The sequence below is a fragment of the Protomyctophum parallelum genome (assembly GCF_964188405.1).
Source record: "Protomyctophum parallelum genome assembly, chromosome: 13".
Lineage (NCBI taxonomy): Eukaryota > Metazoa > Chordata > Actinopteri > Myctophiformes > Myctophidae > Protomyctophum > Protomyctophum parallelum.
In genome coordinates, this window is record NC_139708.1 from 42522382 (window position 1) to 42549962 (window position 27581).

Here is a 27581-nt window from a genome sequence, read left to right on the forward strand (position 1 = left end):
TCAATGACATTGAACTTGTTGAATTGTGCCAAATATTTCTTGATTTTCCTGAAGTTTCTATTATATTAAGACTCCTACTGTTAAAATGTACGATTGATTCCATTTCTACAGTTTTAAATTTGATCATCAGTGTAATACTGGCAGTTGTTATTTATATTGTTATAGAAATTATTTTCCGGATCTATATCAGACGAGCTATATCAGACGGATCTATATATCCATCGACGTTTCCAGTCATCCCTGTATGGAGAACCGCGATGACTGGAAATGACGATGGAGGGCTCGTCTGAGGACGACCCATGCAGAGAGAGGATCTATATCATAGCCAAATTCATAGGGTTTGTGATCTGTATGCTCAAAATTATTAAAAGTATATTGTTGGGTATTTGTGCCTCTTACGTGGACATTCGCACCATCTACAAGCACATCATCATCATCAATGTCCACAGACGGGAACAGAGTGTACACACACCGGACGCACAACCCTAAAACTGGCCTCTATACTACTAAGGGACACTTTATTTAACCAGTAAAAAAAAAACCCACATCGAGACAAAAGTATCTTTTACAAGTGTGAACTGGCCAAAAGAAGAGGAAAAATAAGTCACTGCTATGGCTCCATTTCTATCTACTATCTACTATGTTCAGTTGGTGTACATACACCAGCTGAACAGCCCAGTCACAGATCTGGCCTTGCTGAATTTCTCTCTGGATCAATAAAGGTCTGCCTGTCTATCTGAATCCCCTTGGCGAGCGGAGGTACAGTATTATTATAGGCTTTCAGAGATACTTCCTATACTATACACTATACTTTAATACTTTCCACAGTGAGTACGTTTTTGTTTACACAAGATGTACTGTTTGTTCTCTGTCACATCCAGAAGTATATGAGCTTTCCTCAACTCTTCATAGTGTCACAAACCACCTCAATCTTAGCGACAACAAGGAAGGCGAGACAATGTGACAGCAAATGGGTTTATACGAGTAATTGTGCAGATAATATAGTAACAGACAATGGTAAACATGGATAATGCGTATTGAGGCTAGGGTTGGAAACCCAAACAAGCACACACTAAACCTAAAGTTTTAGACTTTAGTCAGAAAAAGCGTGCTTTGTTTAACAATTAATACATTTCATACTATATGCAGGTCAGTATACTGCAGTATATATAGTGTGACCATCTGTGTGGTAGTTTAGTAATAGACTAGCACACAATAAGGAATAAGCAATTATAGTCAGATCTATTTTTGACATAATGACGGGGTAATGGATGGGGTATTAAAGGACCACTTCACCACTTTTCAACCTATCTTCATATAATAGGTCCTCCTCACTAATAATCATGATGAAACGGGACAATTGTTTTCTACTCAGTCTGTGTCTCATAGGAGGGCTGTGGGCAGTTCAGATACCCGTCCACCAGTGACACCATCGATGGGGAATCCAAGCTAATAGAAACTGCAGGCTTTCTAGTCCTGAAAACTTGCAATGCGAATATGGAAGCCATCGTTCTCACATACAAATCTAAAAACAATTGTAAAAGAAATCTTGTCTAAAAATAATCGAACAACTGGACAGGTGGACAGGTTTCTGAACTGCCCACAGCCCTCTTATGAGACACAGAAGGAGTAGAAATAAATTGTGCCATTTTATTATGATTATTAGAGAGGACCTATTATATGAAGATAGGTTGAAAAGGGGTGAAGTGGTCCTTTAATATTACATCACATAGGCTACCCGTGCATAAGCTGAATAATATACTGTAGCTCTCTCTCTCTCTCTCTCTCTCTCTCTCTCTCTCTCTCTCTCTCTCTCTCTCTCTCGCTCTCTCTGTGTCACTATAGCCTCCCCTCTCATCTCCGCTTTGTGTTGTTCTGTATCTTTGATCTCACTGTTCATTGGATACCGACTGCCTCTCTCATACTCTCCCGTGTCTTTCTCGTTTCCCTGCCAATCTTCTCAGTTTTTCTTCCATCACTTATTTCAAGAGTCCCTCTCTCTCTCTCTCTCTCTCTCTCTCTCACACACTCCTCTTCCTCAAATATCAGTCACTTCCCCCTCATCTCTCTCTCTCTCTCTCTCTCTCTCTCTCTCTCTCTCTCTCTCTCTCTCTCTCTCTCTCTCTCTCTCTCTCTGTTTCTCTCTCACAGTTTCTCTCTCACACGCAGAGTCTCTCTTTCCTTCTGGCTGGAGGTTTTAATTTAGAAGCAGAATGGTTCGACTGACCCTCAAGGCTCTGTCGGTGTTGGTGGCCGTGTTCGGAGTGCTCAGTTTCGTATGTCTAGTGGTGGCGATCTCCACAGACTACTGGTACATCATCGACACCTCCGGCTTGGTGAGCAACTCCTCGCTGAAGGCTCCGAGCTCCCACTCTGGACTGTGGAGAGTCTGCTACTGTGAGTTTGCTTTATTACCACCATTATTATTATTATTATTTTATTTTATTTTATTATATTTTTTATCCCACGATTTTGTAACGCATTTTTCACCCCTGTGTCAATCATCTAATGTGATCCTGGGCTCTACACACCCTCCACCAACCTAGTCCCCTTATATGGGGGACATGGGGAGAGCAACGGACTTGAACTCATGCTTCCTTCATGCCTGAGTGTCCAAGTTGCTCCTTTACACCTGACAGGGGGGAGTTTCCCTGGTTGGACGTAGCGCGTGGAAGGAACACGTTATTCCAATGCAGTTCCTTTCCCCTCCATCAGGCGCCCCGGCTGGCCAGGGGGAGGCAGTTTAGTGACCAGGACTACTGCATGTTTTTTGTGAGGGTACCTATACCCTCTCTCTCTCTCCCTCTCTCCCTCTCTCCCTCTCTCTCTCTCTCTCTCTCTCTCTCTCTCTCTCTCTCTCTCTCTCTCTAAGTTATTAAAGTGCACTTAATGTTTGATTTTCAATACAAAATAACGTATTGTAGCTGTGTATTGGGTGTATATTGCCCAGCCCTAACTTTAAATAATTGGATTAAATAGTAATACGTTAAAATGCATCATAAAAATCATAAAAACTGTGGGACACACATTATAACAATCTGTATGTATGATGTATATGGCATTGATCATCAGTCTTTATTTATAGGACGACTTCACCAGTTTTCAACCCATGGCTTCATATAAGTGGTCCTCATGCTCATTATGGTAGCCTATAGAGATACCATTTATTGTCTACTCAGTCGGTGTCTCAGAGGAGCTAATAGAAACGGGAGGCTTTTTATTCCTGGAAAGTTAGCGTATTATATATGCAATGGAAGCCATTGTTCTCGTATTGATAACAATGCAAATGTTAAACATTAAAAAAACAAAACAAAAGCATGATAGGTGGGTTTCCTAAATGTCTCCTTAAATAATAATAATAATAAAACTTTATTTGTATAGCACCTTTCATGACATGAAATGCAGCTCAAAGTGCTTTTCAGAACAATGGAGAATAAAAGAAAAGCAAGGCAACGACAAAAAACAAGCAGTAATGCAATACAGTGAGGACATGAATAACAAAAAAATAAAAAATAAAAGATCAATTAAAAGCAATGTTGTAGAAGTGGGTCTTGAGCTGAGCTTTAAAAATGTCTACAGAGGCTGCCTGACGAAGGTACAGTGGGAGCTTGTTCCATGCCGACGGCCCGTAGAAGCAAAAAGCTGCTTCCCCGTATTTTTTAGTTGCCATTTCTTTTAGGCAAAGCGAGCAGGCCAGCAGTGGAAGACCTTAGGGGGCGGTTTGGGACATATTTAGGCAGGCAGTCATGTAGGTAGGAAGGTGCGAGACCATTGAGAGCTTTATAGACAAGTAAAATAATTTTAAAATCAATCCTAAAAACAACCGGAAGCCAGTGCAGTGATGCCAAAACTGAGTAATATGTTCTCTCATCTTAGTTCTAGTTAAAACTCTGGCTGCTGCATTTTGGACAAGTTGTAATCTGTCAGTTGTTTTCTTAGGCAGTCCTGAAAACAGTGCATTGCAGTAATAAAGCCGAGAAAAAACAAAGGCGTGGATTAGCGTTTTTGCATCGTCCAAGGACACATAGGCTCTGATTCGTGCAATATTTCTAAGGTGAAAAAAGGCAATCTTGGTAACATGATTAATGTGTGAATTAAAATTCAATTCAGAATCAATAATAACCCCCAGGTTCTTTACTGTACTGTTACTTTCCTCCTATATGAGACAGACCGTGTAGATTACAATATTGTTTTTTTATCATGAGTAGTGAAGACCAATTATATAAAGATAGGTTGAAAATGGGGCGAAGCTGTGCTTCAATTTAAAAAAAAACAACGAAATAAAGGGCAGTATATACATTGTCATTCATTCTGTTTCTCTGTGGCAGCGGAGAGACCCTGTGACTCTCTGGTCAACCCTTTTGGAAGTACAAAGAACTACACCCACTCTGTGAGACGCATCATACGTAAGCAAAAGCATGCATCCTCCACACACACACACACACACACACACAGTATACACACACCCACCCACTCTGTTACATCCACTCTGTGAGACCTTTCACCATAGGTCAGTGGTTCCCAAACTGTGGTGCCAGGGACGTGCAGAGAGTGTTAGAGAGGCAGGGGCTGAAATCCCGTAAAGAAGGCACTTTTGGACAAAGAAATAGTGAAAATAGCAGATCTACAAGCTCACAACACGTCGCGCTGCGACACGTTGAGAGCTTGTAGATCAGCTATTTTCAGGGCGCAACCCAGCACTCTTTAGCTAGTGCAGATGCGGTGTACGACATGGATTTCTAAAGAAATGTATTCAGCGCAAAATAAAATACTGTGTTCACGACACGTTCAGGAGACTTTTGCTTTTCCACACGTTCAGGTGTGGAAAAGCAATTCTCCTGAATGCTGCCTTCTGGCATGGCATGGAAAGAAGTGGCATTTGCATTTCTTAAATGTTTTTTGTGGCTTTCGCCTTCATTTTATACTTGTTATGGAGGGACAGATAGTAGGCTGACAGGAAATGGGGAGAGAGATGGGGGGGGGGGGGGGTGACATGCAGTAAAGGCCTTGAATGGTTGATTGAATGATTGTGTAATTTATTCGTATATGTAAACATGAAACATTATTGTATTGAAGTACACACCACAGTAGTAGTACATCGTACACGTGTGTTGAATCAATTATTCAATCAAAGCAAACAGCATAAACAATATTAGTTCTCTTCTACAAAACATTGTTAGTTACAAGGCTGTATTCTGTCGCACGTGCCAAGCTGTCATTTCCCACCACGGAGTACCCTCGCATCTCGGAGGACAGTCGGTATAGGCCAATCAGAGGCAGCCGGGGTGTTACCATGTCTATGCTCAGCCGCACATTAGATATATGCCCTAGGGGTGCGCAACATGAAAAGGCTAATGGTGGTGCTATGGATTTATTTTAAATATATTAACAACCAATATATGGCAAGTATATGCAGAATATAGCTTATAGGCCTATGCTGCATATATTATGCCATATTCAGGTTCATATATGGATAAAAAGGAAATATATGTCTCTGTATAGCTTATGCAATTTATATCCCCATGTGGGGGGGGGGGGGGGGGTGCGCCGTCAGTTAGGTCGGGAACCGCTGCCATCATTATCATCATTACCTAAACTGTTGTGTATAGATCGGTGCTGCAGCATTGTACATAAGCTAGCTACTATGTGTGTATGAATCCACACAGGCTGCCCTGGGCACAATCATAGCTGCGGTGTCACATTAAGCGCAGCTTGCCACTGCAGTATTGATTGCCTATAGAGCGTCGCAGTCCCGCCCCATTTCATGACGACGCCAGGCCCAGGAAATAGTTCCCAATGCATTTTTCCCATAGACATTTCAAAACGTATTTATTTAAAGACCTAAGCGTCGTACAAAGCCAACTCTTGTCGTAAATCATGACAACAAACACAATATTTTGGACCAAACAAATATTTGTTATAATCTGATCGCTCATGGCTGTGTACTTGTACGTGAGACACAGTGTACTTGTTATGTATTATGTCACAGTGTACTTGTTATGTATTGTGTACTGCCTGAACTGTATAGCATACTTTATAGTTAGGCTACGAGAGACATCTCGGTGACAGCAAGGTCAGCCTTGCTGCAGTAGGCACGTTATTATGTCTGATGTCTTGTGGTCACGTCCTTATATGATCCAGCTCTATACATGTCTCGTGTCGCGCCGCTGTCGCCGTTACGTGTGGAATTCATCATTTGAACTTGGCATGCAATCTATGGTTCACAAACATGACGGTCTGACAGACAGACAGACAGACAGACTGCAGACTGACAGTCACTAGAGCTAATTATATTTAAAAAAAAATAAGTCCACAATATTGAATGGCATCAGCGTGTGTTCACTTTGTAAGTCGGCCAGTAATAGTTTTAAGCCAGCTCACCTCTCCAGGGCTCTCCTCCAAAGGTGAGATTTAATTAATGTCGCTGCCTCGCTGTGCATGCACAGAATTGTTTTGTGGTATGCTAGGCTATTAGGCATCTCATAATGAACGACATATCATGTCAAAATACCTCAGCACCAATCTTTTTTTTTTTTTTTTTTAAGATATTTTTTTGCGGCTTACGCCTTTTATTGGTTTTTTTGAAGGGACAGACAGTAGGCTGACAGGAAACTGGAGAGAGATGGGGGAAGACATGCAGTAAAGGCCGTGTCGGGCTCGGGAGTCGAACCCGCGGCACACTGCGACTGGATTACCAGTCGGGTGCCCAGACGGTTACGCCACCGCCTGGGCAGCACCAATCTTGACAAGGGCCAACTAACGCAAATGTCCTACGAAATATTTTAATATTATTGACGACATCATCAAAATAATTATTAACCATTCATACATTAGCCATAGCCCATAGCACTTACCCTAACCCCTTAGATAGCATTTCTGTTGGCTTAGATAGCATTTGACACAGGCTTATAGCATGTTATGTAGACAGCACTATAATTGTATTGTATATAGTCATAGCACGCCATAGTACATATGTATAGCATAGTAGTAAATATGTATAGTTTATATGTATAGTGTATGTATAGTTTCATTATATAGATATTCCACTGTTACTTTCTTAGCTTACGCATGTTTCATGATAAATGCTTTTATGTGATGTATTCCCATGCTTTTGTTCTTGCTTAAATGTAAGTCGCTCTGGATTAAGAGCGTCTGCTAAATGCCTAAATTGTAAATTGTAAAATTGTAGCCAACTTTAATACCTCTGACGAGGAAGCAGGCTTTTATAATTATAATTGCCAAGTAGCCTTGGTCCCGAGCTTGAACTTACTTAAATCAATAAATTAACTAGAGTTATGAGAGTATAGCCTATACTTTTTTAATGTTCAGTCAGTTGACATTGCGAGAGACTCGCCTGTCAAAATAAGCTGATCTACCAGTTCATGCAGTGCGGTGCATCGCGGACCACCGCGCTCACCGTTGTAAGCTCAGAGACGAGGAGATCTGTCCATTTCACAGGAATCTGATTAAGTTTTTTACCCAAGGAAAGATAGTTCCTGTTGCCTTATATGGCGTGAAATGGGCGTGGATGTTTAATTATACCAGGCGACAACAGGCGAATCTCTTGGGAAAGAGGCAAAAATAAGCTCCAGCCGCGATCCACACAAATGAAGCCATTACGCAACCTTTGGTCAATGATACGTGAGACTGATCGGACGGATTAAAACGCTCTCATTACGCACTTCATTTACACCTGGTCGTAAATTGAACCGTTCTGGCCCTTTGTGTGGATGTTGCTGGCAATGAACAAGTTTATCAGAGAAATATTGTGTACCGCTACGGAATTAAATCATTACTTTCGGGCAGAAACCTTGTAGGCCTATTATGTCCAAAACTGTTACTTTTCAGGGAAAAAAAGAAAACCTGGATGGATCTAACATTATATCTATAATGGATCTAAAGTAGTTATTATTTAGTCACAATCTCTTGTTAATACATTATTATGGTTTATATATATATATATATATATATACTAGAATTTCGCGGCCGCTTTGCGGCCGCTCATCCCAGAGTTACGTTGCCGCGCACTATGGGAAGAAGGAAATTGCGGGAGTTGACTATTATGTGTCCTTATTAGTGTAGTGTAGTGTAGTCAAGACGTTATGGCTCATACACACTGCCCGGTATTTGCTCCGATTATGCTGTCGGGGAGCATTTTTGGCGCTGGCCGACAAAACCCCTGATCTGACGTTAAGCGGTGCCCAAAAAGTTATAGATCACAAAGGCTTTGCAGGTAGAGCACATGACATGGCCCTAAAAATATATATATAATTTTAATATAAAAAACTATTTTTGCATCTGCCGCTTGAGATGACCTGAGATGACTTGATTGATTGACATAAAAAAGGGCCTGTCAGCTCAAACACACAATGCAATAGTTGTTGTTGCGTACAATCATCAGTAGCAAAGTCAAATACCAAAAATAAAAACCCTACCATTTCCATTTCCCCCGCTCTATTTCCCATTCCATGTGCGTTTGTCTTATAGTTTCTCTGGCCTCTGTACTACTGCCACCTACCGTCCATTTATTGTATTACACAGTGGGTGAAAAAAACACACCCCTTAAGACTAAACCCGACCCATCAGAGGTGTGGCTTCCAGAGGTACCTTTGACATGACATTTTGTGTGTGTGTGTGTGTGCGTGTGTGTGTGTGTGTGTGTGTGTGTGTGTGTGTGTGTGTGTGTGTGTGTGTGTGTGTGTGTGTGTGTGTGTGTGTGTGTTTCGATGTGCAGGGCGTTGCTGAAAATGAGCACCTGTGCTCAGCTACTTCCCTGGGTAAATAAAGAAAAAAAAAAGGAACAAAAAGAAAGGTACCTTTCAAAACCTATAGAAGTCAGCCTGGTACAGACGAAGGGGACACCACTGTATGTAGCCTCAATTACATTTTGTAACAATTTTCTGCAATGGGATGATAGTTTTATTTGGTGGGTATATGACTGGTCGTTTTGAAAGTAGCTCTGAAGTTAAAAAAAAAAGTGTGGGCAGCCCTGGTATAGATGAATATATATATATATATATATATATTCATTCCGTGGGTAAATCCCTGTAGGCTACCCACATATTGGTAGCCTATAGTAGCCCAATATTGGCGTTATGCATTTCACTTGAATAATGTTGTGTGCGCACGTGCGCGTGCGGAGAAAGACAGAGTTATTTAAAGGGGGGATGACACGGCCCTCGGGAGCTAATAATGCTATTAAAATTAGCGTCTTGGATTATGACATCACGTCGGGATCGCACAATTTGACCAATGAACTTGATCTTGTATCTGGGCTAAGGGCAGAGCGCCTCTGGGCTCTGCGAGTTAGCAGTCCTGGTGGCTATCAACTCATGCTAGTGGTTTTGGTGTCAGACTTAGCTTCATAATGGTTCATAATGGTTGGAAAAAAAAAAAAAAATCGGTCGAAAATATTCGTTACAATGACATTGAGTTGACGTGTAAGTTTCAGGGTAAACTTTTGCCTAATCGCAATTCCGCGTGACGCGTTCCGTGCCCCCGGGCCCATCCGCTCTGTAACGCCGCTAACATACCGTCAACCACGGCCAGATTCAGCGGGCCATCCAGTCCTCTGTACCCGACGTCATGGTGCTTCTACCCGGGGCACTGCATGCAGCATAGCCGGCTCAAGTAACCCAGTGTTACCTGACCGCTCTCTCTCTCTCTCTCTCTCTCTCTCTCACACACACACACACACACACACACACACACACACTCTGAATCTCTCTCTCTCTCTCTCTCTCTCTCTCTCTCTCTCACACACACACACACACACACACACACACACACACACACACACACACACACACACACACACACACACACACACACACACACACACACACACCGATATGGGGGGGCGGGACCTCTCTCTCTCTCTCTCTCTCTCTCTCTCTCTATCTCTCTCTCTCTCACACACACACACCGATATGGGGGAGCGGGAGGGACTCTCTCTCTCTCTCTCTCTCTCTCACACACACACACACACACACACACACACACACACACACACACACACACACACACTCTTCGCGGCTATACGTGCATGGATCTTATGGATCCCGTTGTGCAAAGATGTTGAGATTTTACTTGTGCGATATTCAGATAGTCTACAACCGATTGTTATAATTCAAAGTGTTATATATTCCGTGAAGTTTATATTTTCATTTGGTGTACAAGTCATGTTTTTAATATGCCTTTATCAAATGATAGAGAGATAAGCCATGCAGCCCATTGACTGCATGTCACTCTGCCTACATGCTGACAATGTGCGCACGTTGTATTAGCCTACATTATAACGTGACATTTATTATACAGCTCGAAAATATAGCCTCTCTACAAGCTCACAACTGGTTGTGGACACTTCTATAGGTCTGACTCTGCTATTAATTTCTGTACCAAGTCGCCAGAGCAATGGTAAAGTGTCTATCATTTTTTAATTATATGGAGAGAAAAGTCGAGAGTCGGGATCTGGAGATTTGCACATAGTGTGACATGCTGACAGACAATGAAAGAAACATATACTTCCACTCACAATTTAGGTGGCTTTTAAAATGCGATACTTATTCCTTCATTAAAAAATATGATTGGCACCTCATAAGTGTAAATATAAAATCCAATATAATATAGCCTACAATTGAAACCTGCTACTGCAGCGTTTGTGTGTGGACATATATCTCTGTCGTATGGCCAGGGATTTTTTCTAAAACGGAGGACGAAAATATCCGTTTTGCAAAAGATCCATGCACGTATAGCCTGGGCCTGAAACATATCGATATAATCAACTTGGTAAATGAACGTCACCCCACTTGATCTAGTAAGAGTATATCTGTTCCAACGTGGGCTTTGTAAAATACTGTACAAATAAAATGTGTGCTGTAAGCCCGTTACTTTTCGACTGCGCGGGTAAAGTGCGCGGGGCATCTGAGGTGAAAGTACTAGATGCAAGTGCAGGAGGCGGGACACCCATAGCTTGGGGGGAGGGCTGTCAGTCAGTCATCTAGTTTTGATAGGTCGGCCTGCCCACTGCATTTTATCACCGCATTTTACTACTGCATCCTAGTTTTCACAGCAGTAGGCGTGGCACTGGACGAGAGGCGCGAATATACAGTTTGTTTTAACTTTGAACACACACACACACAGAAATACAAATTCAAAAATGGATGTCTCGCAGGAGGAGGAAGCATTCGTTTCAACAGTTGAGTTTGAAACGTTCGAGGATAACGAGGAGGAAGAGTTAGACGGTGAGCAGGAGGTGGAGGAAGAAGAGGAGTTCCATGACGTCCACGGGATCAGGCCCTACATGTTCGAGCCTCTGCTGGCTCCTGGTACCGACGATGAGGAGGAGGGAGGTGGAACAGCACCAGCAGCAACTCCTCACCCACGGGAGCATCTTGATGTGTCTAGCTGGTAACGTTCCTTTATAATCAAGTATTTATTGCCTATGCATCATGCATGATGAGTTTGTACCTTAGTGGGATAACCCATAATGTGTATTATTGCATGGTATAACTCACTGCTGCCATGTCTCACCCTTTGAGTGTGACAGTCACGCAATTTAGCCCTTTACCACGCACCACGCCACACATGCCATTTCACACGCATTGTAAATAACAATTTTCTCCGCCGCGTAATAACGCGCGCTCATGACGTGTGCGTCCTCAAAAAACGGTAAAATAGCCGATCTGCAATCAGCGCTGATATATGCAGTAGGAGGGTAAACAGTGGACCAAATCCTCAGCAGGGTCCCTGACTGTGACGCATGGAAATGAGCCATGCGCTTCGAAATATTTTTCATGGAAGACAATATAGCCCCCACAGTTACAAGTAACAAGTGAGGTGTGTGCTGTGTGGCGTCTCTTGCGTGATATGAGGAAGTCGAACGGTGCTAGTATAGCCCGTGCACATTATAGGGACAAAGTCGCGTGTGTGTGTGTGTGTGTGTGTGTGTGTGTGTGTGTTTGAAGTGAAGGGGGAGGGGCCACATCGCGACTTGCATATGTTCAGAGAGAGAGCCCACAGATGTGTTTGAACTAAGAAAATGTAAAAATAAGGCATTTTTCCACATTCCAGTTTTCTGACTTTTTATTTCACAACAATTTCCACTGCGATTATGGGGTGAATGAATGTGGCCAGACCCATATCTTCTCTTTCTGTCATAGTGACATTGTCCTGCATCAGATCATGTCCAAATCAGGTTCTCCAATCAATCAATAGTTCAGTTCAGTTTTTTGAAGATTTTTAGAGTGGTGCAACCACTGACCACTCCCTTACGGAGTTATGTGTGTGGCTGGCTGGGTCTGAGCACTATGTGTGTGGCTTGCTGGATGGCTGGGTCTGAGCACTGTGTGTGGCTTGCTTGCTGGCTGGCTGGCTGGGTCTGAGCACTATATGTGTGGCTGGCTGGGTCTGAGCATAGATAGATATCTTTTTCATTTCCACATTTTCTGAAATATGGCAGCCCTGTATAACTAGAGAGAATTGCCGTACGTTAATTTAGCAGTTGTGAAAGTTAGCTTACTGTAATGGAATATCAGCTTACACTGTGAAATGTATGATGATTCTTATTTTCTGACCTGATTGTTATACACTTTAGTCGTGAAGTTATTTGCACTTTTCATTCACACAAATCAGTGCAAGCCCTCACATTATTGTTTCTCTGTTTTTTAGGTGTACCTGTGGTCACTGCCAGAATATGGATGCCGCTATAGACAGGGTATGCTGCAAAGACCATGACAGGGTTAGTACATCAAGATGACTGTCAATAGCATGCATATACATTTTGTTGTTATAATTCACTGTTTAGACATAAGCTTGTGTCTCTAACAAACCCACATACATACATACATGTACATACAACGTATCTACACCAAAAAGGCCCCTCACATTATCCATACATTTTGCATGTTTATCATGTATTCAGGTAAAGACATAGGCAACTAGAAAAAGTGCCCATCTGTGCACAGGTCTCCACCTTGTTGGCCTCCTGGTGGCGCTATAAAATCGGATGGCATCCAGGGAGTGTGTGTGTGTGTGTTCAAAAACATACTCTCTCCCCATGCCTTCGGCCACCAATGTGTATGTGCTGAACATTCTGCATTGTTGCATAATTGTTTATTTTGCTCTGTTCTGCAGGTTATGGACAAATGTGCAGAGGAAGAGCCTGTCCCTGAGTGCATCACTCTGCACCCTGGCTTTGCGGGGGTTGCATTAAATCCGTGGGTACAACAGATGACCTACAGGTATGGTGGTGGAGTCACATGGTGTACGTCATACGTCCAAATAGTGGACAACTTTGTATGTTATGCAAATGCAGCACAACCCCTAGCCTGGTTGGCTATATGGTTGGAGGACTTCGAGAAACTGAAACGCCTATTTCAAAAGTACACCTTTTCATTTGCCTCATTCCTTGAAAAGGCCTGGTCAATGAGGAGGAGGGCCATTTACATGTAAAATGGCCTTGTTTATTTGTTTTTTTTCTCCAAATACTGTACAAATGTGTATTCATGTATTTAGTAATGCATTTCGGAATATGAACAGGAAGGACTGTAATGTCAGTTGTTTTCAATGTACCTGTATGTATGTATCATATAATCCCATATGGGATGGGCCAAAGTGGCATGACACGAAAATAAATATTTAATTCATTCATTCATACAGTGTTATGTATCAACGTTTCGGCGAGGGGTTCCAAGGTGAAGCGGACTTCTCAGAGGACGAGTGAGTATACTATACATAAATAATTGTATTTCTGTAGCCATTGTTGTTGTCAATTTCCTCTTGGCATCAGTGCTTGTCAAACCCTTTCACTTTTATGATGTAATCAAAATGCTATGTCCTTTCCTTTCCATGTGCAAGAGTATTTGTAGTAAATCATTTTCGTATGTCATTGATTCTTTTTAGGCGTTACCGGTACACAGCGTACCGCTCATTTGTGAGGTGGTGTTGGGGGTACTTGGGAAAGGGGAACCGGAAGGTCATCCCATCCTGTGCTGTCACCCAAATTAGGGCCGCTTATCCTTCTCCTGCTGGGCAATACACAGGATTCCGGCTGCCTCCACTCCACACGCCACACAACAGACGTCCTCCCAACAGGCACACACGTTTGTTGTCACTGATGGTTTTTCTGCCTATTTTTTATTATTTTTATGCTAGGCTTTAAATATATAAAATGGTAATTTTATATAGGCTGTACATTGTTTGTGGATGGATCATTGGACGACCTGCTCTACCTCTGGAACCAGTCAGTCAGTTACTGAAATAAAGCTGCTTGTTCATGTGTAACACATTACATGTTTCTGGTTGGGTTTTGTAATGCACTATACTAGATGTACTAGATATTGCTGATCTACAAGCTGACAACACATTGCAGCAAAACGAGTTGTGAGCTTGTAGATTTCATGTTTTCAGTGTCTGACACCCGCACTCAAGTAAGAGTTTCACATGCTGCAGGAAAGTTTAGTTCTCTGGGGAAACATTGTGCACAGGTTCAAATTACCTTTTGCCCTTCTTTCACATGGCCCTACCACAGATGCTGTTGAAATGGCATATACATGCTCCTTAGATGTTTTGCATCATCACAAACATGCCAACTTAAATCTTGTGGTCTCTTGGGGAGTTTGTAGTACAAGTCTAATTTATACTTTGTTGTACGAAATGAAAATAAGTAAAACTCTGTTCATACAACCAAGCGACATACAAAGTACAGGCCTATCCATTTGCCTTATCCATAGGCCATCGTTGCTCAGGTTAGTGGCATTGTAATTGTGCAGTTATATCGCTCGCAAGACCTATACTTTTTTTTTTTTTTTTTATACTTTATACTTTTGCTAATTCACATTTAGAAGAAAGTGAAAATATAGGCTACATACATTTTACAAATACACTTCCCAATGACAATGTAGGACAACAAGCTCTGAAGAGGAACACTTCAAGCCTGCATGGCAAATGCAAGGCCATAGCACCACTCTACAATAAATGATGGGTTCTTTTTCATAGCACTTGTAGCACTATGAATGCAAATATAATAATTATTAAATATGTATCAGACAACCAACAAATGTACATTACAAACTATATATTTATTTATAATTTGTGTCAACACAAACATTAAATGCTATTGACAAATCCCCCATATGATCAGTAGAAGTAGAAGTAGAAGTAGAGTCTTTCTCGCCCGCCTAGTGGCGAAAAATAAAACTTCTGGGAACTCAGATTAGCTTTGTGTATACAAATCTCGATCTGCAAGCTGCAGTCAGGGGCTTCTAGAAATCGGATAGCGAAATTAATAGCAGTGTCAGACCTATAGAAGTGTCCACACTGGTTTAGATTGTATTCTACCTCTATCAAAGTGTTCTGGCAATTTTTTATTTTGTAATGCTTTCATTAATTCAACCTTTCATGAACATGAAACTTCCATGAACCTTTCATCATTCAACCCATTCAGGACAGGGAGCCCTTTTGGCAAAATACAGATAATTCTGGTGGTCCTTGACATGAAAAAGGAAAAATAAAAAATTGCCAGAACACTTTGATAGAGGTAGAATACAATCTAAACCAGTCTATACTAACAACTTTATCTAAAATATTTGAATGGGCATAAATGAAAAGAGACCAGATGCTGTAGATATTTCAATAACCACTTGATACGCATTATCATATCATATCATATATTATACATATACATACATACAGACATATACATATCATATATATCATATCATTATCATATCATATATTGATTAGCAAAAGTATAGTCCCTTTAAAAGCAAATATTCAACTGCAGCCACCACACAATAACACACAAGTTGGAATGAACTTCAGTTTATATTGCATTAATATTATATGGTGTGTAAACAGTTCATAGGTGTATAAAAATAACGATATATATTAATGAAAGCATTACAAAATAAAAAATTGCCAGAACACTTTGATAGAGGTAGAATACAATCTAAACCAGTCTAAACTAACAACTTTATCTAAAATATTTGAATGGGCATAAATGAAAAGAGACCAGATGCTGTAGATATTTCAATAACCACTTGATACGTTAAATAGCTAAAATGGAAAGGTCACTTGCTGAACTTGTGCTACTGTAGATCTGCTGTGTACACCTGCCGTTTGCCATTTTATGTTACTCTCAGTGGTGGAGAAATGGTATTGAGAGAGGGGATGAAATTGGGTGCATCTGATGCAAGTTGTCCCTGTTGAGCACTGACGAACCCTTTTAAATTCTGCTGGCTGAAGCGCAGGACTTCTCTTCGGCAGGACTTCTCTTTACTGGGATGAAATTGGTGGTGTGTGTGTGTGTGTGTTGGGGTGATTAGCATTAATGGACATTTCTTGCAAGTGTGTAATTGTGTAGCAAAGACTCAATTACGCACAAAAAATATCATAAAGATGGATAAACATTTGATATGTGGTATCAATAATATTATGAGAACAGAATGAGAAAATAGAACCAAAAAAAACTAAATTTATGTCAAACTGTGTGAAATACATGCTGTGATGAGAAATATATCTTTTAGCTTGAAGGTCACAGGTGTCCAGCTCAAACCAAACCATGAAGTCATCACAACACAGCAGCCATACCTAGCATGGAAAAAAGAAAAATTACAGACGTATCATGGCATAAACTCTTGAAGTGAGCTTAAGTGTGTTTTCTTGTCACCGTCTGACCATAAAGATTAGACTAAATATATCATGAAGTAAATAATACAAATTATATCACAAAATACTAAAGGTCATGCAATACCATGACTGTTGTCGCTGATAACCTCCAATACACTAATCAGCTGGCAGAATAAACTGTATGATGCACAAATCAAACATCATAGCCAAACATAAGCTCAAGTTCCAAAAATGTTTACTTACATAAGGTTTTTGGGAAACCTTATGTAAGAAGGCGTTTTTAGAATCTGCCTCATCGGTCTAAATGGGTTAAATGGCCTGGCTTAGTTTTAAAGCCCACTCACCACGGCAAGGTGCAGGCCGAGAGTGGGGACAGAGGACAGACACATGGGGTGGGGGTGGGGGTGGGAGTGGGGGGTCAACTCATCCAAAAAGCCTGTCAATCAACAGGAGTAGTGTCAGGGGCATCGGCTCAACTGAGTCACTATAGTGGGATGAGTGTGTGTGTGTGTGTTTGTGTGCCTGTCAATTTTACCAGTAGTGTCAGGATCTTCGGCTCAACTGAGTCACTAGTGGGGTGACAGCGACCATCCAAAGTCATGTGTGTGTGTGTGTGTGTGTGTGTGTGTGTGTTCTGTCAATTTTACCAGTAGTGTCAGGAGCTTCGGCTCAACTGAGTCACTAGTGGGGTGACAGCGACCATCCAAAGTCACGTGTGTGTGTGTGTGTGTTTCTGTCAATTTTACCAGTAGTGTCAGGAGCTTCGGCTCAACTGAGTCACTAGTGGGGTGACAGCGACCATCCAAAGTCATGTGTGTGTGTGTGTGTGTGTGTGTGTTTCTGTCAATTTTACCAGTAGTGTCAGGAGCTTCGGCTCAACTGAGTCACTAGTGGGGTGACAGCAACCATCCAAAGTCAAGTATGTGTGTGTGTGTGTGTGTGCCGATCAATTACACCGGTAGTGTCAGGAACATCTGCTCTACTGAGTCACTATCGGTATGACGACAACCATCCAAAGTCTGTGTGTGTGTGTGTGTGCCTTGGGGGTTGGGGAGTGGGGGACGACGACAATGGGAAAGGAGCTCGAGACAGCATGAAACAGATAATACAAAAACAGAACAACTAAAATCATGTTAGAATGATTTTAGAGTGTTCATTATAAAGACTTGTGCTCCGCAAAGATAGCTCCAAGCTTTACAATAAACACTACTGACCTGCCCTGCCCTGGTGGTGATCACGGTTCGTCAGCAAAACGGGAACATCTGGACAGATCTTCATCTGAGCCGGGCCTCTCAACTCATCCAAAAAGCCTGTCAATCAACAGGAGTAGTGTGTGTGTGTGTGTGCCGGTGAATTACACCGGTAGTGTCCGATTCAAGATTCAATAATTTATTTGCCATGTCAACAAGTTGATAGGAATTTGTCTTGGTTCGTACTCAACATATACAGACAACCATAGATACACAAACAGAGGTTGAAACAGCTGTCTAGAGAGGTTGTGTGACCAAACCAGACAAGCATATAAAGACTTGTGCTCCGCAAAGATAGCTCCAAGCTTTACAATATACACTACTGACCTGCCCTGGTGGTGATCACGGTTCGGCTGCAAAACGGGACCATCTGGACAGATCTTCATGTGAGCCGGGCCTCTCATATTCGGCACAAAGAACTGGTGGGACTTCAATGGCCTCAATCTTCTCCTGAAACGGACGTGGGTCCACCACCACCACTTCCACCAACAGCTGCTGTAAGGCGTCGACATAGTCTAATACAGAACAAGACATGCAGACTCAAAACCTGTTTCACAAATTCAGGCATCATATTGTTTGCATAATATTATTATTATTATTATTATTATAACGTACCGAATGTCGGCTTCGCCTTCACAAAGGCCCTGGAGTATTCGCCCTTCTTGAACTTGGGGAAACGCACTGTGGTTTTTGGCTTTCCATCTGGCCCCAGAAGACGCTCACGTGCTGCGTTCTCATTGTAATGCAGGCAAGCCAAAAGCAATCTGAAATATAAGGGGGGGGGGGGGGGGGGCATTAGTACTCTAGGCCTAAATTACATCCAGTACATACATTATGGAACATTTTCAAATAAACAGGGTTCCCACACATTTTTACACATGCTATCGAGTATCGCATAACACGATAACACGGTGCAACACGAGTAACACAGTGCAACGTGTTGTGAGCTTGTGAAGCTGTTCTTTTCGTTGTGACGCCATGTATACATTAGGCCGCACCCACGGAGCTCATTACACATTTCTGTTAGATGTTACTAGTAGACATGTTTTATGAACAATGTCAACAGCCAAAAACAATGTATATACAGAGTAATTCAAGGCCTGGAAATGTGTTTTTCTGATTTAAAAAACAAATCCAGGAATTTCATGGCCATGGGAATGTTTTACAGTTGGGGCACCGACTGGCCAAGTGGTCCAGGCGCATGCCACATATAGGCTCTGGCCTTACAGCGTCACAGTGCATTCACTTGATACTATCAACGAAGGCAGAAAAGCAACAAATAAAAAGTAATAATAATAATACAAAAAAAAGTTTTACATCTTATACTAAGCTGCAAGCATTCTTACTAAATTCACCAACCTGCACAGCATTCCAATGAACGGAAAGACCACATTCTTGGGGGCCCAACGCAATAATAGAGCGTGAAAACTCTCTAAGGATGAGGTCTGTGCGTGAGGACTGATCTTGGCAATGTCCTTCAGCAACGGAGCTTTCAGCACCAGGTCACAAAACCGTTCACAGGCTTTGGTATCTGAGGAATGATAAAAACAGAGGATGTAAAGATCACCACTTATCAGTTTAAAAATCAGAACAAAAATCTCATGACAATTACAACTGATGACGACATTTATTTATGACTACTGTTATGTTTGTTAGTAATCAGTCAATAGAATCACAGTTCCCAAACTGGAAAGACATGGAGTGACTGACATGTCTATCTGCTACTGCGCATGTTCTCACAATATGAAGACTGCACTGCCCTCTACTGACCATTGGCAGCATCTGTGTTCTTTGCACTTGACTCAATATTCAATACAATGCATTTCAAGTTTCCACAATAGCTTTTCATAGATTTTAGGCAATCAGGCTGGGTTTATTTATCAAATATTAATTTCTACCGATACAAGCTGTCAAATGTACCGCAAAAGACTCTGCTAACACTACAAAGCCATGCTGCCATGCCTGACAGACAATGCAAGAAACGTGTTCCACTTCCACTCACAATTTAGGTGGCTTTTAAAATGTTCCTTCATTACAAATGTGATAGGCCTATGTGTCTGGCACCTCATACGTGTAAATATGAAATCAAATATAGCCTACAATTGAAACCTGCTATTGCATTGATGTTCTCCTGTGTTCAACGAGTTTCTGTGTGGACACATATCTTTGACATAATGGGCATTTTTTTTTAATTCCATATAGGTGTAGCCCAGGCCTAAGTGTCACAAATAGCTGTAGATAGCATACATGGTTATTTTTAATAATATAAATTATGTAATTCATATTTAGAATAAAGTAATGAAGAAGTACATTTGTAGGATTTCAGCATAAGATGTAGACAATGTAAATTGCTCACTTGGTAACAGCCATGCTCTCTGTGCAAGGTAGGCATGGGCACAGTTGGGGAACAGTGGATTGGCGTGGGTGTGGACGTTCTGCACGTGGTTGGTGATGGATTTCCACTTAGCCACAGCCTCTTCCCCACTCTGCGACGTGGATGTGCACCAGTACAGGTGGTTCACAGAGCTCTTTCTCCACACTTTGACCTCATCACAGCCACGCTCCTTCCCTAGAGCCTCCAGTTTCTTGGACAGGGCTTTGAACAGGATAAGAGAGAGAAGAGAAAGAAAGAAGAAAATAATTAGTTTACACATGCTAAGTAATAACAAGTAGACAAAAAATGTCTTGTGAATAATAACACTAATAATAATATCACTAATGTACTGCGATTGCATGGCTCAATAGACAACCTTTGGCGACATGCCAGGCATCGTAGAAGTGCTGGATGTCCTTCTTCTGTTCCTTCATGTACTTCTGTACCTGCAGGTGACGGTCAGTTACAATGGCACCTATTGTCAAGCCTGCTGACTCCAGAAATGACAGGCTCCTGGTGAAACCTGCGATTTCCATGTTGTTGCTGTAGCGGACGCCTTGCTCATTACTCTGTCAACCAAAACAATGAGTTTTTTAATGCACAGGTTAATTCTGGACAAAGATGTGAAGACTATGACCATTACATAATTCCTACCTGCACAAGTTGGATGTCCAAGATCCTGTTTAGGTCCACATCCATCATAGTGTATGATCCATACTTTGCGCTGTGGCCTGTGGGGTGAGAGAGACGGTTATTACTGCATTTCCACAAGAAAATAGCAATGAAGGTGAGCTATACGTAGTTATACCAACCCGGCGAGTCCGCTCTCATGTCGCCTGCCAAAGTAATGGGCTTGCCAGCTGCCTTCGCAACAGCCAAAACCTTGGCCTGCTCCATCTTCCAATGGTGAAGAATGGTCGGCTGAAGGTATAACCGTTGGTGGCGGTAGTAAGTCCTCGGAGTGAAGGACTGGAGCCGCAGTGATGACAGAACCTACGTTTACAACAAGAAAAACATGGTCACGAATACTATAGCAATGTGTTTAGTACCAACTGTAGTTGTTGATGATCTACACATCAACATACCTTGTGGACCTGAAGGAATGAGGCGCCATTAAAAGCCACAGCTGCGGAAAGCAGAATGTTCCCAGCTGGGATGCTCCCAACATAAGGCTGGCTTTGCCACTTAGCGGTATGTTCACAGTGGAGGCAGGTCTAATGGATAGAGAGCAAAAGCAGAAATATTGATAGATAGTTACATGGGAACCGGAACCTGGGCATCCCCAGAGTTAGTGCTGAAGTGTCCTTGAGCGAGACACTGTCCCCTAATTGCTCCAGATGAGCAGCTTGCATGGTTTCCGCTGCCATCAGTGTATGAATGTGTGTGTGAATGGGTGAATGTAATGCACAATCTATGTAAAGCATTTTGGCACTATATGCACTATATAAATGCACCATTTACACATGATTTAATTACCTGGGTGACAGACAGGAAAGTTCCCAGCACGTGCTTCTGCAGTCCACATTTGCGGGTGCAATTAGGACATGTGTTGAGCAGCTGAAGCAAGTTGTCCTCAAACACGATGTACTTCCTTGCACTGAAAGCTGGAGTACTGGAGAGAAGATATTACAACATGTTAGAACAGATATATGATTTCATAACAAACACAAAGGGCAGGGGCTCATCAAAGAGCATTAGATTATTATTATTACCTGCGAATATCCTGTGCACCGACATCTTCAGAGACAGAGTCATCAGGCACATACGTCTGTGTGTCCGTGCTGTCCATGCTCACCACGTTCTCTGCTGCTGCAGCTAAAATCCGTGGCCTTTTTACAGGTGTGGATGTGGGAGTCGACATGGGTGAGGACGTTGGTGTTGACGTGGGTGTGGATGTGGGTGTGGATGTGTGCCGTGTCTCTGGATGGTCAATGCCACACTGGTCAGGCATCCATGTTGAAGCACTCCTTGAGTTTGGACGCACCTGGACTCCTAATTCACACAAAGAAACAAATTACAAAACTTAGACAATAAAAAGCAGCATGTAACTTAGAAAATCAGACCAGTCTGAGGCGAGTGGTGCAGCACCGCCTATTGGTACTCTAAACATACGGTAGTAACATAGTCCCATAGGGACAAAACTGTTCCTTGAAAACAATGCTGGCACAATGTTTTGTAATAATGTAACTACGATGTAGTAATCTGTATATATGGAGTCCATATATGGAGTCTCGTGGCATCATGTCTCCATATATGGCCTTCTCCATAATATATGAAGATCACACTGACCTGTTGACACTATTTTGGGCATGTCATTGACTCATTATATGCAAAGATTGTCAAAAACAGCTGCTGTGATGCTGTGTGACCAATATAATCTCAAAATACTTAGTTTACTACCACTATTACCACATTAGCCAACTCAGTTTCTTATAACATAGGCCTAATGTATACAACCATATATCGGTACCCATATTACTTTAGCGCTCACACACACACACACACACACACACACACACACACACACACACACACACACACACACACACACACACAATTACAGGACAGACCGACCGGTCTATACCTTGGTGCAGACAGACAGACTGACCGACTGGTCTATAACTTGGTGCAGAAAAACAGACAGACAGACACACACCTGCACTTCGCATCTTTGGTTTCAGATTTGCCTGGGATTTGACTGTCTTTGTCACCACAACGCACTGGCATCCAAAGTCTCTAGTGGTTGGCTGAAAACACATATAAAGATCAAATCATTACATAGTTCATATAACCTCTGAAACTATATAAAACTAATACTGTATTAGCTACAAACGAGAGTAGAATTAATTACCTTTGGTGGAGGAGAGTTTCCAACCGTGTAAGTGGACGGTATTGCGTCCTTTGACAGCAAAAGGTGGCTTGCAAATCCCGCCGTGAATAGGCTTTTGTTCAAAAAACAGCCATCTGCGAAGTGCTTATCACACAAACGTGAGTTGTTGAAAACCCCCGCTTCTTCAAAATGTGTGAACTCCAACCATTTCTGGCGATGCCACGGATGGAGTTCCTTATGAGGAAAGGCGTACAGCGAGTAGAAATTCGCACAACCAAACACACAGCGACGATGTTGAGGCATAATGTCGAATCTCGAGTCCGAAGTTGGAAAATATTCCTGGGATCTTGTATTTCTCTGTGTGTGTGTTCTGTTCAAAGATAAAACAGAGTGTATATTCGCGCCTATCGTCCAGTGCCACGCCTACTGATGTGAAAACTAGGATGCAGTAGTAAAATGCGGTGATAAAATGCAGTGGGCAGGCCGACCTATCAAAACTAGATGACTGACTGACAGCCCTCCCCCCAAGCTATGGGTGTCCCGCCTCCTGCAGTTCCCCGAAAATGACACTTCCAAAGTTCCATCTAGTACTTTCACCTCAGATGCGCCCCGCGCACTTTACTTTACCCGCGCACAGAATCTGTGCCTCTCCATAGAAAAGTAACGGGCTTACAGCACACATTGTCTTTGTACAGTATTTCACAAAGCCCACGTTGGAACAGATATACTCTTACTAGATCAAGTGGGGTGACGTTAATTTACCAAGTTGATTATATCGATAATCGTTTTATCCTGTGTATTAGCTGTTGTGAACGCGAAGAGTTGTGTTTATTATTTACCAAGCTTTGTCACCCATGCGATAATCGGCGGCCCGCCGACCATGCCGCAGTAACTGCTGAGCCCGTGTGTGTGTGTGTGTGTGTGTGTGTGAGTGAGAGAGAGAGAGAGAGAGAGAGAGAGAGAGAGAGAGAGAGAGGGTCCTGCACTCCCGCTCCCCCATATCGGTGTGTGTGTGTGTGTGTGTGTGTGAGAGAGAGAGAGAGAGAGAGAGAGAGAGATTCAGAGTGTGTGTGTGTGTGTGTGTGTGTGTGTGTGTGTGTGAGAGAGAGAGAGAGAGAGAGCGGTCAGGTAACACTGGGTTACTTGAGCCGGCTATGCTGCATGCAGTGCCCCGGGTAGAAGCACCATGACGTCGGGTACAGAGGACTGGATGGCCCGCTGAATCTGGCCGTGGTTGACGGTATGTTAGCGGCGTTACAGAGCGGATGGGCCCGGGGGCACGGAACGCGTCACGCGGAATTGCGATTAGGCAAAAGTTTACCCTGAAACTTACACGTCAACTCAATGTCATTGTAACGAATATTTTCGACCGAAAATATTTTATTTTTATGATACTTTCACCTAGTATGACGCAGAAAGTTACCTCAAAACAGGTAGCCTTTAGTGCGCTAGCCACTCAGCTTGACTATATGCTAGGTCACGTCAGAGCTGAGATATAGTCACGTGTCGTTTCAAATCGTTTTCATTCAGACCACGTGATGTCCCTTATCAGCAACGTTAATCTCGGGCCGTGACATCCCCCCTTTAATGAAAGTGAAGATTATAACGTCCTGTAGCCTATTGGTAGCCTATATGAGCCCAATATTGACGTTACGCATTTCACTTGAATAATGTTGTGTGCGCACGTGGGCGTGCGGAGAAAGACAGTTATTTAATGAAACTCAAGATTATAACGTCCTGTCTCGCTGCCGCCGTGTATAGGCTGCACGGCTATTCCTGTGTGTGTGTGTGTGTGTGTGTGTGTGTGTGTGTGTGTGCGTGCGTGCGTGGCGTTCCTCGTTTCTCTTCTCCTGCGGGAGATCAGAATCAGATTCTGAGAGCTAGTGTGGGCCTATTAGAAGACAGGGCAGTGTTGCCAGGTTTGCGAATTGTAAGCAAGTCGTAGTGTGTTGAATGGCATTTGTGGGCTTGTGAATGAATTTTCTCACATGTAATTTGTGCTCACTTGTATAGACCTGGCGAATTTAGCGTGGTGAAAGGGCAACAGTGTTCCGGGGGTGTGGGTGCTTCGGGCGATAATGTTTCTAGTAAACAAATGCATTGGCGGTGTGAGTGTGGAAGGGAGGCATTTTTGGTGGCAGTGCCAGTGCAAGTGTTTGGCGGGTGGTGTTGAGTTTTGGCGTTCGGCGCGATAGGAGGAGATAGGTCCCGAACACTGCGAAGGTAAGTGTGTGACGTCACTGCCGTGTGAGTGTGTGTGGGTGTAGTGTGTAAGATGGTGTTGTGGGTGTTGCAATAGAGCACCGAAGTCTGACGTCACTTTCAGTAGAGGGCGTCAGTCCCCAGGTTCATGTATTTTTTTTGTTGCATTGAAATCACCATAGGAGGATTTTTAGATTGCTTCATATAAGAACTGTGTTTGAAAAATGAACATGTCATCCCGGCCGCTTCACTCATATGGATATGAAGAATCAACTGACTGAGAGAAAACGCTAATGTTACTGCTGCTGAATTAGTTAGATTTTCGCTAGAAGCAGACTGTATCATATATGAGTGACTGACTGTTGCAAACGATACAGAGACACCTCCGTGACAATAACGCCGAGACAGCTTGTTTATTTTTGGACCACAACGCTTATAGTAGACGATATTAAGATCACCCCATGTTATTCTCCATAGAGAAATTACTTCCGTGAACCAGGGAAATCGAAGGGATGAGCGAGTTACGTCAGGACTTCGGTGCTCTATAGTGACGTAGCTGTTGTGGCTTTGGGTTTCTTGCCATGTGTTGGGTACAAGTTCTCACTTGTTAATATATATATATATATATATATATATATATATATATATATATATATATAAAACCGCAAAAATAGCCAACATCGCGACACCTTATTATTAGCCTGTAAACAACCACTGTAGTGTGAAGTAAGGTGTCCATTTAAGAAAACACATTAAAAGTTGAAACATCGAGATACAAGGTTTCTACCCATCAGTATCTGTCCAATATCATTAGTATGGCCACATTTGCATATAAATTTAGTTTCACATTCAATATCGAGGCTCACTCTAATTATGTGTGTTTGAGTCTATGGCTTCACTTTATACTTTATCATCAGTCACCAAATGTCTGTCTGTCTCTCTCTCTCTCTCTCTCTCTCTCTCTCATACGCATGTATACTCAATATTTCAATCAACATTTTCAATCATGATCACTTTTCATCTCATGGTAATTCGAGAGGACAGCCTGAAAGGAACGCATTGATAGAGCATGAGGTTAATGAAATCATGCTTCTTGCTTAACCGACAACACATTATGCATGTCAATGGCAGCTGCATGGACAATGCAGTACCTACATACAGTAGGGTAATAATAATAATAATAACCCCCGCTTTGCTAAAAGTATTGTTTTGACACACAGTGGATTGGTATATGTATGCTGAAGTGTGTTGGAGGAGCTGGCCGATACAGTTTTCCAGCTGTATTGAATCAAGGTGGATTATCGTCTCTGTCGGTCGGGTGGAGACCTCATATGTCACTGATACTTTTCAGCATTCAAATTAAAATTAAGCAAGATCTACAGCAGCAGATCCACAAGCTCAAAATGTGTCGATTCGCGCCGCGTTTCAAGCTGTGCAGATCTGCTAACGTTTGATACTTTTCCGTGAAGCTTAGTGTAGGCCTATACGGTCAAGCGGCAGGGCGTTAATTTAAGAACATGTTGGAATGTGGAGATAATAATAATAACAATATAATAAAACTTTATTTACTGTATATAGCACTTTTTTAAACAAAGATACAAAGTCCTTTGAACAGTAAGACATCAAAAATAACAGAATACATAACAGATGCAGAAACAGATGTAGAAAATGCAAACTAACAAACACAGATAAAAAAATGAGTTAGAGACTGGGTTAGCCTCAGTTCCTCTGGTAGGCTATTCCATGTGTTAGAGACTGGGCTAGCCTCAGTTCCTCTGGTAGGCTATTCCATGTGTTAGAGACTGGGTTAGCCTCAGTTCCTCTGGTAGGCTATTCCATGTGTTAGAGACTGGGTTAGCCTCAGTTCCTCTGGTAGGCTATTCCATGTGTTAGAGACTGGGCTAGCCTCAGTTCCTCTGGTAGGCTATTCCATGTGTTAGAGACTGGGTTAGCCTCAGTTCCTCTGGTAGGCTATTCCATGTGTTAGAGACTGCATTAGCCTCAGTTCCTCTGGTAGGCTATTTCATGTGTTAGAGACTGGGTTAGCCTCAGTTCCTCTGGTAGGCTATTCCATGTGTTAGAGACTGGGCTAGCCTCAGTTCCTCTGGTAGGCTATTCCATGTGTTAGAGACTGGGTTAGCCTCAGTTGCTCTGGTAGGCTATAACAGAGCCTTGGGGCCTTAACCACAAAAGCCCGATCCTCTTTAGTGACCAATTTAGCCTTATGGGTCACTTTCAGTAGACCCTGACCCGATGACCTTAAGGTACGTGCAGGCGGCACATACAATTCTACCAT

At 42.4% G+C, this 27581-nt stretch overlaps 2 protein-coding genes across 2 annotated transcripts in view; both read left to right on the plus strand.

Moving 5' to 3' along the window:
• Positions 1–2213: 2213 nt before the first annotated feature.
• tmem114 (transmembrane protein 114) overlaps positions 2214–27581 on the plus strand; it is a gene marked incomplete at both ends in the record, with an annotated part of 69730 nt that continues 44362 nt past the window's right edge. Inside the window, one exon of the mRNA XM_083779142.1 lies at positions 2214–2397. Coding sequence (XP_083635268.1) covers positions 2214–2397 — 184 coding nt within the window. The remainder of the gene's footprint in view (positions 2398–27581) is intronic.
• LOC310868839 (histone H3.2) overlaps positions 9728–27581 on the plus strand; it is a gene marked incomplete at its 3' end in the record, with an annotated part of 192888 nt that continues 175034 nt past the window's right edge. Inside the window, exon 1 of the mRNA XM_083779308.1 lies at positions 9728–9804. The remainder of the gene's footprint in view (positions 9805–27581) is intronic.